Source organism: Procambarus clarkii, chromosome 87, assembly GCF_040958095.1.
Source record: "Procambarus clarkii isolate CNS0578487 chromosome 87, FALCON_Pclarkii_2.0, whole genome shotgun sequence".
In the NCBI taxonomy this organism is placed as follows: Eukaryota; Metazoa; Arthropoda; class Malacostraca; order Decapoda; family Cambaridae; genus Procambarus; species Procambarus clarkii.
In genome coordinates, this window is record NC_091236.1 from 9536551 (window position 1) to 9549165 (window position 12615).

Here is a 12615-nt window from a genome sequence, read left to right on the forward strand (position 1 = left end):
GTTGGTGGTAGTGATGGAGGAGTGGTGGTGGTGATGGAGGAGTGGTGGTGGTGGTGATGGAGGAGTGGTGGTGGTGATGATGGACGAGTGGTGGTGGTGGTGATGGAGGAGTTGGTGGTGATGGAGGAGTTGGTGATGATGGTGGTGATGGAGGAGTTGGTGGTGGTGGTGGTGGTGATGGAGGAGTTGGTGGTGGTGGTGGTGGTGATGGAGGAGTTGGTGGTGGTGGTGGTGATGGAGGAGTTGGTGGTGTTAGTGATGGAGATGTTGATGGTGGTGATGGTGACGTTGATGGTGGTGGTAATGGAGGAGGAGTTGGTGGTGGTGGTAGTGGTGTTGATGGAGGTGGTGGTAGTGGTGGTGGTGGTGGTGGTGGTAGTGGTGGTGGAGGTGGTGGTAGTGGTGGTGGAGGTGGTGGTAGTGGTGGTGGAGGTGGAGATAGTGGTTGTGATGGAGGAAGAGTTGGTGGTTGAGATGGAAAGCGAGTTTGTGGAATTGGTGGTGGTGGTGGCAGGTTTTGTATATGAACATCTAATCTCATGAATGGCCTCAAAATACAAATTTTGAGGCTGGCCTCAAAATACAAATTTTAGCCCTATGTCCTGCTGTACAAACCAATTCTGAAGTTCACACAGGATTGACAGTGCTAATAATGCCCTATTTCAGTTATTTATCGCAGAAAAGTGTCTTAATAGTGGTTTATAAGAGAAAGTGTGTTGTGGCAGCCGGCAGCTCAGCATCACCATTTACTGCCACCTTCTCTTAATTGCACCCTAAAAAATTTAATTAATAAGCCGAAGGGATGTAAGAAAGTACTCATACCTTGTATGGGTAGTACAGGGTACTATTTTTACATTAACAATACAAGTGAAATGCTTTACAAGAGGAGGTTCTGGAAGTCACTTCCATCCACAACTTTAAGGCCCTATTCAAGAAAGAATTTGATAATCAGAGTAGTTAGGTTGTAATGCAACATGTACATGGCTAGTAGGTGGGGCATAAAGAGCTAGACATCACTCCCTCATAAGGTCTCTAATCCTCTTAAAAAGCTAGACAGTGATAGGCAAGTACTGAAAGGTAAGTACCACTTTGCTCTACAAAAAATCAAATTAGACAAGCAGGACAATTGCATCACTCAAGGTAAATAAGGAGGGCGGCTTCTAATATTATTTGTCCCAAACATTTTCATTTTATATGTTGATTATTAGTTGTCTAGTTCCGAGTCAGGAGCCGCCAACTTACAAATGGCTTTTCAGAATGCATCCCATTTTTTAATTGGCAACTGATTTTGTCAGTTGTTGTTTGCAGTCTCCGTGGTGTAGTGGTAAGACACTCGCCTGGCGTTCCGCGAGCGCTATGTCATGGGTTCGTATCCTGGCCGGGGAGGATTTACTGGGCGCAATTCCTTAACTGTAGCCTCTGTTTAACGCAACAGTAAAATGTGTACTTGGATGAAAAAACGATTCTTCGCGGCAGGGGATCGTATTCCAGGGACCATAGGATTAAGGACTTGCCCGAAACGCTACGCGTACTAGTGGCTCTACAAGAATGTAACAACTCTTGTATATATCTCAAAAAAAAAAAAAAAAAAAAAAAAAATCTTGCTAAAACTGATTGTCAGTTAATAAATCCTGATTTGTGTCAGTTGAATTGGATCTTCCATGAGTCAGGGTATTTTACATTCTATGTTTCCCCATCTGGTAAGTATATTTGCCTTCCTAAAGGTCTAGGATATTGGAGTGCTCATCTGTCAACTCCTCTACCTGTGACAGCAGATGGTGTCGTTCTCTTACTTTGGAGATACAGTAATCTTTCTTTTTCCTTGGTTTAGTTATCTTTGGGAGCATCTGAGAAGTCTTAGCTCAGAATTAGGATGTCGAATGAAATTAAACACTTATGTTTAAGCCGGAACCCTAGAAAACTCCTAGTTCCACCTTTTTCTTTACACACATAGGAACAGGAACTGATGACTTCCGACTTTTGTTAGCTGGCCAAGAGCTTTCCCTTTCTGTAGCTCATGGTAAGCCTTACCTACTAGTATTCCCTGGAACATGACCTGCCAATTGGTTACCAACCAGATACCCAATTACTACTGGGTGAACAGAGGAACAGTTAAGGATTGGTACCTAGTCAATTCTTTGCCTGGCCAAGATACGAACCTAGACCAAACAGTTCGCAATGCACGGGGCGAATGTGTTACCACTACACCACCATCTCTCGAGTTTACTCGGATAACCTGGCTTTAAAGTAGGGATCTCGGGCTCAGTTAACCTTTCTTGTAGTGGGTGTTATCACCTACTAATGGTCTGGAAACATCTTTGTACTAATTTGTAATTAGCAGAGCAATACTGTATTCTGCAGTATAGTATATCCTGTATTTCCAGTTATAATTTTCATGGAAGTGTTGAGGGTATTGCTCTCACTTATGTCTCATTGTATGTTGATCTCTTGGTGTTGGCCGAGTTACTCATCATGTCTCGCTTCCCTCACATTACTTGACAAGTTCATTTGCAAAGACATTTATCATAATGAGCTGAAAATTTTTATGAGAGTTTAGCAGATGATGCGTGTTCTGGGTTTGGAGGGGTTCACATATCCCTCACATATGAGCCCATGCTAAAGAAGCATCTAAGAGACTGGCAGTGTCTCTTCACTCGACACACTATTTTTAAAATGGTATTTGTTGCTTTTACATTAACTCTATATTTCTTCTTTGTTTCCTGTTATTATGAATAGATTGGATGGGTTGATGGAATACAAATATTGTACATTCAGCACGAGCGAAAGAAACTTTTTGCTGTCTCAATGCTTACCATTATCTACGAAGAATATTGTGCACTGTATTTCCAATCAAATTTGGATTTTTTTTGTTACATATTACAAACACAGCACATATGGTGCAAATATATATGTGCACTTCCTATACATAAAATATGTACTTTGCCAAATTTGAAAAATACTTTCTATTCATAAACTCTTATATTAATATTTTCTTTATTTAGAATATAATAAAACAGTGAAGAGTTGGAATAACTTACTTTTTCCATAAGCAGCCAACTTGGCTAATATTGCACTGAATGCAAATAAGAGAAAACAGAGATGGTACTCCTATTACTATACTCTTGGTAATCTGGTTTCTCATGAATTATCAACATTACACATCTCCATTTCACTTTGCCCTAACAGAAGCCTAAATAGTCTAACACTATTATTATTTATTATTATTTAATTTAACATTATTTAACAACACTAACATTTGGAGGTCAACCACTGCAAACCACCCATCATCACCCAACAAAAATCTGCTATCAGAATAATAACAAACTCTGCTTTCAGACAACTCTCAGCTCCCTTGTTTAAATCCCTTAGCATGCTAAATATTAACTCCCTCCACACATTCTGAGCTACTGAGCTACCTATGTGCTTTAATATACCTACAAATTTATCTCATCTTCCATTTTTTTTCTTGCTATGTACCTGTTATTATTTTTATAAATTTTGCTAGTATTTACCTACTTAAAATTTTCTTACTTAAAATTTTCTTAGATTAAGGACCTACCCGAAACGCTGCGCGTACTAGTGGCTTTACAAGAATGTAATTACTATGCTATGTATCCTCACAATCCCAATTCAATTTCTTTCTTTATTATGCACCCCATACCCATACCGTGGGCAGTGGTGTAAAGGATTACAGAGGCATATAATCGGTTCATGAACTGAACCCTCTAGTTCGTTTAGCTAAGCAAAAACAATTTTTTGACGCTAGTTACAAAATTAATGTTATATATACATGTACACATTCTCATACATACATGTACATGTACATGTACATGTACATACATACATATATATATATATTTATATATATATATATATATATATATATATATATACACACACACACGCATACAGTACAGTGTAATAGAATGATGATAGATGGAGTAACTGGTGTGAATTTCACTTTGCCTCAAGTCTCCAAAAATTTTTTTTTTCTTTTTTTTTTTTGAGATATATACAAGAGTTGTTACATTCTTGTACAGCCACTAGTACGCAAATTTAGTTGATGTTCCTGGGATATTGCTGCCCTCAGGCTGCTCAAAGGCAGTCCAAGTTGGTAATCAATTCCCTCTTTACGAGCAAAAGTCTTGGCCAACTCTCAATCCCACTGTACCTTCTTGTATATATATAAATCAATAAATAAATAAATTTGATTCAACATACTGAAGGAATAGTTTTAGTTTTTGTGATACAGTAAATCAAATGATGTGAGTAAGACACTGCCTGCACAAAAACAAAACGTAACATTAATACATAGAATATATGATCCTCTAATCATCTCTCCTGGGAAACAATAAGGCCTCTCACAAAGACAAGTCATCCAATTACTGTAATGTATGTAAATATTTGCTCCTGTAACATGACTTACCCACTTACAAGTTATGAACGCCTGTTCAGACATTATGTCGCTCAAACACCCACCAGGTATTGGGTACTGTCGTTGAGGAGGTACAGTAAATACGTCAGTGATACAAATGTACTCAGTGAATATAGTAAGGCAGAAATAAATGTACTACACAAACCCCATAAGCTTATGTTCCATACTACACCACAAAAATGCCCTTTATCCTATAGATAATTGAACCCAAATACTATGGTTTATGTAACATTTAAAAACTACACAAATAAATTTCTGTTACTCAGATTACTACCTCAGTGTGAACTTCACAATGCTTCACAATATCCCAAAAATGTCACTTTTGTCATTTCTCATTGTGAATTTAGTGTTTCATTTTTCCTATTACATCAATGTAACTCATATTTTTCTAACAAAATCTTATCATTTATAATTCAACAGTGTTGTAAAAATAATAGCCTGAGATCTTTGACAGAGACATATGATGATACATCAAACAAAAGAAAAATGATAACTGTTTTCACTATCCCTCAACATAGTATGAAAACTCTTATTATAAAATGTCTTAAGCTTACTGCTTATCTTTTACTAAGATGAGGAGTCAGCAAATTCGTAGTTCTATTAAGTGCTACTAAAGCTCGCCAAAAAGAAGGGTTCAGTGTCAGCGCCACAAAATTTTAAATAATACTCACATTGGGAACATCAATCAGATGACCAACTATCTGGTAGAACACATATTTGCATTCTCAAACAACTATGATATTGACCACATGCTTTGAAATAAAGTATACATAAAGTAATTTAACCTTTAAACTGTGCAAAATCTCATATGATGTGTGACATTGAACTCGGGTTTTTAAATTTTCTGAAACTCTTTCAAATGTTTTGTGAATAATCTACTCTGCAAATGCTCCAACGTTGTCTAAATGATACAAGTGTAACTTGAAAATCGAGAAAATAATTTTTTTTTTTTATAACATTTAATATTGAAAACTTCAGATTTTGAAATCAGCTGCAAAAATATAAAAATACAGTATCACCAACTGTTCATTTGGTGTTATTATGCTCTCAGAATAGCATATGATCTTCATTTTCATATATTTAGAATATAGGTTTTCAGTATAGTTTATTGTAAAAAAAATTTGTCAATATAGCATTTGAAATATGCGCAACTTTAGACAACAAAAATTTATAACTCCAAACGTTTAGAGTTTATGAAAAATCAATTCTATAGGGATTGTAGAATAGACAACTGTGCACACTATATGTAAATATGGTGAGAATCGGTTACAAACTAGATTTTTGGATACTGAAGTTGAAATTCTAGTTGTAGATATAATTGAAGTTATCGACAATGAATAAGGCAGTTCTAATTCATGAATTTACTTGTATGTTGTAATAAACATCGTTTGGCATTCGTACTCAAGTATGTGAAAGTTGTAGGTCAATATGTGTAGAAAATGAAGTCAAGAAAAAATACCCCCCCACAAAAAAAAAAAAATATAGGGATAATTATAATAATTATAACGATTTAGGGAATATATTTAGGGTATACTTTATATAAGTAAAAAAGCCCAAATCTGGTCCCTAATCATCAAAACAACCTAAAGAAACAAGGAAAATAGAGTTTGAAATCTGTGAAAAAATCAGCTAAAAAATATGCCAAGTCCGAAGTTCTGAGAGTTGTAACTAATTTATTTGTTGACCAATTTAATTCTGGCTTCACATAGTTAGGGAAGAGTATGCATTCTCCAGGATGTAAAGGTTAAAACAAATTCAAATAATAAACAAAGGAGAAAAAAAAAAAAAACCCTAAATTTTTTTTTATATTGTATTTATATGATATATAACATAATTACTCTTTATTATTTGTGTTATTATGTATTACTCACCAATGCTATAAAGGCACCAACTGTATATCCACTTTGTGGACACTTCTTACTACTATTCTTCTTTATGCGTGGGACAGGTGCTTGCATCTCTTTATTATTGCATTATCCATCAGTTCCAGTTAATAGGAGCTGTTCTCTTTATCAACAAAACATTTTTTTTTTTTTTTTTTTTTTAAATATTTGTCTAAAATCAATTTCTGAAAATATTTTAATGAAAGTTTAACAAAGCTGAAGCCAATAAGGTGGAGATTTGTTTAAAATTTTTAAGTAATTTCTACGTAATTCGAATATTTTTTGAATTATACCCCCCTACAATGTCACACATCATATAACGTTTTGTGCAGTTTAAGGGTTAAGGGAAAATTAAGATACTAACTTTTTTTTTTTTTTTTTTTTTTTGCAATTTTGAAATAAAGAATTATGTAACGATGTACATTCACCCACTATTAGATGGTTTGATGTCGAATAAAATCACCTAATGTCAAATGGTGTTTGAGAGGGAACAGTGGGAAAGTACTGTTAAATTCAATGTGAATTTTTGACAACATACATCCACTGTTAAATGTAATTAAACACCACTTGCTGGTGGGCCCCTTAATGACGTCTTGTTTCGGAAGCCACCAAAGGGGCTCCTCCTCTCTCTCTCTCTCTCTCAAAAAAAAAAAAAAAAAAAAAGAGCTTCAAGTGTATCAGCATCAATGACAGCATAATTAAGATTTAACAAAGTACAATGATTAGCAACACCACTAACATCTAAATATCAGTATAGTCTGTGTGAAACTAAACCCATGTTACAGTACTAAACTATAGCTTACAGGATGTCAACAAAAATTTCAACAAAATACAAAATGACAACACTATCATTATTATTACATTTATATTTAAAAAATGAACATGTCTCCATCTCTCCTGTACAAACGCATTCACATGGGTCCTGTAGTAGAGTAGTCTATGTCTTTGAATCACAACTGAGGGACCTGGTGCTTTACCTGCTGGTAATGTATCAAATGAATTTGGAGTAGAAAGATGCAAGATTACCATTGTAAAAATAATTTATCTGAAAATTTCATGAACTTGTATGTAATCAGCATAGTGTCCAAATATAGGATGATCATGAACTGGTTGTAACAGATTAATGATCGTCCCCCAGTTCTAGACCAGATAAAAGACACCCAATGCCATGACCTTACAATCAGGGAACAAAGCCATAAACAAAGGAAGCTGATGAGTCTGTGCTGTAGCAGTTGAATTAGAGGTCTACTTGCGAGCAGCTGAACAACTCGCATACCCAGCAAAAGGTGGCCCTGTTCATTCTTAATTCATCAAAATAAGATGGAAGCACGAGAGGCCATCTGCACACATGTTCAACACACCTCAAATATGGACCACATTGAAGAAAAGGACCCCAAAAAAAGGACTGAGAGCCCAACTGAAGTCAAGTATTAAATGTGTTTGGTGGTCAGGTATAAAATGTACATGGCGAGGGAGCAAGGCACTTCACTTGAGCTCCACTCAAGGTTCCCAAGGCCTTGCGCACGGCTATGTGGTGGTGCATGCAAGATGATATACAGAGCCAGCATACTTTCCTCTGAGCCCTGTGAGCATGAAGAAAGTGACAAACCATTAGTAAAGGAAGCCCTCAGGCACATCCCAATGAAATATGACAAACAATAAGGGTATTGAAGGCTCCATCATCTAAATCAAAACCTTTGATGGCACCCCAGGCAACATACCGCCTGTTGGTGCCTGTGGACTCTCAACCCAAAGCTGTACCAACAGAGATGACTGGGAAGCTACATGAACAAAGGCAAGCAGAACTGGCCTCTCAACGACCGAAGCAGAGTCTGCAGGGAAGACCTTTGTTTATTTTGTACTGTACCAGTGGCCAAAACAACACAATCAATATCCTCCTCATAAAACACTGGTAGAGCTGTAGCACCAAATTCACAGTATAGTATCACAATCGTATAAGCAGGAGCTTGATAAAGCTAGGGAATATTATTATTATTATTATTATACCTAATTGCTCATACTTTGTTTCTTGTGATAACTATCTTTCCCTAGCTTTTAAAATGCCTCTAAGTGTTGAAGACGTGAAAATACACCTAAATTCTGTATTTGCAAACAATTTGTTTCCTGATATAGCTAATGCACAAGTGAAACATTTGCGACTTGCCTGCATCAAGAAACAAGATCTATGAAAAGAACAAGGATTGCCTTAAGAGGCATATACTGCACAGTATAACCTAAACAAAATCCTGTCTATATCATTCCAGGCCAATTCAAAGTTTCACAACTCCACAATTTTATTATTTTTTGTAAACTTTGTTAGGGTTTTTATTAAATGTAAATGATGAGTAAATATCTGTGCATATTTACACAATCAAATAACATACAGTACAGTATAAACAAGGAAATTTATAGAACAAATATGCACTGTAATATTTTTTCATGTACTTATTATTATTATTCACGGAGAATAACATTTATTCTTAGAAACTATCTGATGTAACTCATCGAGATTTGAGTAACAGAGCAATGATCAGGGTCACACCATGTTGTACAAGCATAAACAAAATATTTATCAGTACAGTATACTGTACAGAGATATTTTACTACTGTATTGTAATTTAACAAGTGGGAAGAAAGAAGGAAAGGAGCAAGCAAAAAAGGGCAAATAACATGAGAAAAAATAAGTAGATTAAGAAATCAATATTGAGTGAAGCATAACATTGAGGTAAAGTGGATGCAGTGCTTGTGTTTGAGTGTAGCCAAGAATAAGACAACCATCCTGGGATACAGGGCTAACACACTCAAACAGCTGTGACCACAGCTCTGCTGAAGTTCTCAATAAGAAACACAATTTTTCTGCTCTTAAGGTCATTTCTCTAAAGATATAGCTGAGTTAACACCAGAAAGGTACTTAAAAATATTCCTAAACATTTGCCAAGTTCTATTTGCACATAAAAATTTATATACTAATTTCCTTGTCCCATTATTGCTCACCAGTACTTTCATTAAACATTTCACTTGTGATCATCTCAGTCATACCTGTGCTCCTGCACCAAAACCTGAAAACTTTTATTGTAAATTCTAAATGCTCACCAAGAACACACTCATAATAATTTGTTTAACTGCAAAAGGTAATCTTTATTGTTTCTAATTTTGGATGACATTCTAAGACGGAATTTTCTTAGCAATACTGATACATGCACAGAGCATCCATAAATGTTGACACAGTGAAATATTTCAATTAACAATTTACTTTGTATGACACAAAATGTACTGCCATGCAGCAATAAGAATCAAGCAGGAATTCATTTTGTAATCTCGTCTAAATTCCACACAGCATGATATGCAAGTGACCTATATAATGCCACTGCCTCAGATATCTGGATATCCTTTATCCAGAATATTAATGCTCTAAAAGTTTAGAAATAATTACATAACATAGCTTGTCACAGTTATAACGACAAATGCCTCCACATCAGTACAGTACAAGTACTGATATACATCAACTATTGCATCTTTTAAACAGCATAAACCATGTGATACTTACTTTAAAGATATAAAGTCCTGGATAATAATGATGATGAACAATATCCTCCATTTATAACGAGTGTGCATGAGTGTGCCTGTGAAGACGTAGGGCTGAATGTGGGCTTATGCATAACACGTGAGTAAATACAAGTGCGTTTGCATGCGACTAGAAAATGGAACACTTAAAAATTACTACGCCTAAGCAAAAACATAATTAAACCATTTAACTACTCTGAGTAAGCATCTTTTGTAATTAAGGCTATGTTCCACATGAACAAATTACACAAACTGTCAAGCAGGGTGTATTGCATATTAATAATTGGAGGATGTACACAACAAATGACTTACTCAGTGTAGAAACACATTCTTGTTAAAATGTGTAGAGTATTTGTAAACAAACACTAAGGTAAGAAACCACAATCAAATATTTCTAGGTTTTAGAAAAATAAGACCAATTTAGAATATGCCAGTTTAAAATAATCACAAATTATAGAAGACTGTTGAGGTTACAAGACAAGTGCAAGTTTACCTTACAACACCACTACAGGGACTATGAAACGACTAACAAAAGGATGGAAGTCTGAGTTGCCCTTCTGGTTTAATAAAAAAAAAAGGAAGCCCATAGTGTCTTTATAAATTATATAAACTAGTTTTTTAGCTACAGTACTAGCTGTATACTGTACTAGAATACCTGTGCATGGCAAGTCTACTGTAAGATCTAATTAGCTAAGTAACACAGAATGAAAGAGGTACATACTGACATCGCAGAGAAAGTTAACCTTTGTGCCATCTGGAGTTATTCTATACGGCACCGAAATTTTTCTTCTTTTTCTCTTGACAGGGCTCAAGTTTAAGGCTGTTAAAGACTCTGATGTTGATTCTACACACTCCATTTTGGATTTAATGGCAGTCATTTTAGCTGAATCAACAGAAAGGCTCTTTTCAAGAGGTGGTTTAGCTTTAATAACACTGTCTCTTGTCTCTTCATCACAAGAGTCAACATTAAATTTAGAAGTGGACGGGATAGGATCAGCTGGACTGTTCAAGACCTCTGAATTGTTTAAGACATCACAAGAACCAGAATAGTCTACTGGGGTACTAAATGACTTTGCTTGTGAAGAGTTAACTCTATGGGCACCACCTGGTTTCTTATTGCGAGACTTTAGTGGGCTTGTGGGAGATAATTCTGATTCAGTTTGAGGGGAACAAGGTACATCACTTGACTGATTTGCTTTAGATATCTGATCTTGAATGCTTCTACTGATAAAAGAGGTTTCATTAATTGTATCACATCCTAGATCAGTTCTCAATTTTGACTCAATTAGCACAAAGACCTCCTCTTTAGGCGTGTCCTCAGCTACTTCTTTATCCTGCCCCCCAGAGTCAAACACCACAGGCACATCAGATTTTGCAATTGTATCTGTGTGTGTTGCTGCACTATCATCATCTGGCACAATGATTTCTGATTCGCTAAAAGAAGTTTTGTTTTGTACATCAGCTATAGCCTGACTACTGAAAGGTTTCTTTGTTAAGTTGGGTGATTCTGAGTGAGAACAGGACAGGAGGGGACTGCCCTCATGAGGAGACTCAGGGGTGGGAGGACGACACAAGGACGGCTCGAGGGGTGGGGAATCACACACAGGCATTAGACCAGGCAAGTCTAAGCTCTGAATGGACTTTTTGCTAGCTTCTACTTGGGGGCCAGACCCCACTGGCTGGTCCCCATGGAAATGGCGGCATTTGGCACACTGCACTTCCTGTGGCATTTCCTCCTCTTCTCGAATTGTGTTGCATGCTACCACTGAACAACATCTACCACTACACACCGCTAGAAAGAAAAAAGAAAAAAACATAAATCAAATGCAGATTGAAACACTTCCCAAAAACATAGCAATAGCATAACTGGCATAACAGGCAAACGTCAAGCTAGGTGCACATACATAACAGGGCCAGAGGCCATGACATCCACAAAGGAGAGAGAGTGCTGCATCTGACAGGAAATAGAGAGAAGGCTTGATATACACAAAGCTACAAGCATTGGATACTTTACCACCGGCAAATGTGATACATGACAAGTGTCATCTTGATCACTCACCTTCTGATGTCCTCAAAAATCATTCTGACAACCTTCCATTAACTTTTTATTACACAAAAATATTCTCAAGCATAAAATTTTACACAATTGTCACTTGTGTACATTTTCAAAGCTAATTAAACAGACATCCTGTACACTACAGTATCTCCATCCTTTAGTGGAGCAGCAACCCCAATGCAAAAAGGGGTGAGCTGAATCTGGGTTCTTAGCTTGACAAGGAATAAAATTTATGCATTCCATAGACAATGTTTCCCCCTGCCATTCTCATCACACAAATTATCTTATATGTTAAGGAAGAGGGCAAATAAGTGTGTAGTGGGCCCAAAAGTGAACAAAGTTGCCCACCTCCCAATCTCGGTAGAGTGGTGCTTCCCTGGCAAGCAAAGTTAATGAGTCTGGGGCTCCACACACCAAAGACAGCTTCCCATACCATAACAAATAATACCTTACTAACCTGCCTAGTCAAAGACACAAGCCTTCATTTCACTTGTTGATAGACAATTATTGTTTTAGAGTAAGAAATCACTACAAAGAAAGTAAGTATATTATAACTTTACAAAAATATGCAATACAGTACTATCTACTATGCTTATAAGAAATGAAGATCCAGTATATTCATTAATTATATACACCTAGACCATAACACAAAAACACACACACCCCACACACAGCCG

At 36.4% G+C, this 12615-nt stretch overlaps 1 protein-coding gene across 3 annotated transcripts in view; it reads right to left on the bottom strand.

The window, feature by feature from the left end:
• Positions 1-12615, bottom strand: part of LOC123747047 (uncharacterized) — a 56908-nt gene that overhangs the window by 14470 nt on the left and 29823 nt on the right. For 2 of the 3 annotated variants that reach the window (XM_045729022.2, XM_045729023.2), the window contains exon 9: positions 10604-11674. In XM_045729022.2, the coding sequence (XP_045584978.1) occupies positions 10604-11674 (1071 nt within the window). Of the gene's footprint in view, positions 1-9865; positions 9942-10603; positions 11675-12615 lie in introns of all 3 variants that reach the window. The other variant, XM_045729024.2, reaches the window with a different exon arrangement.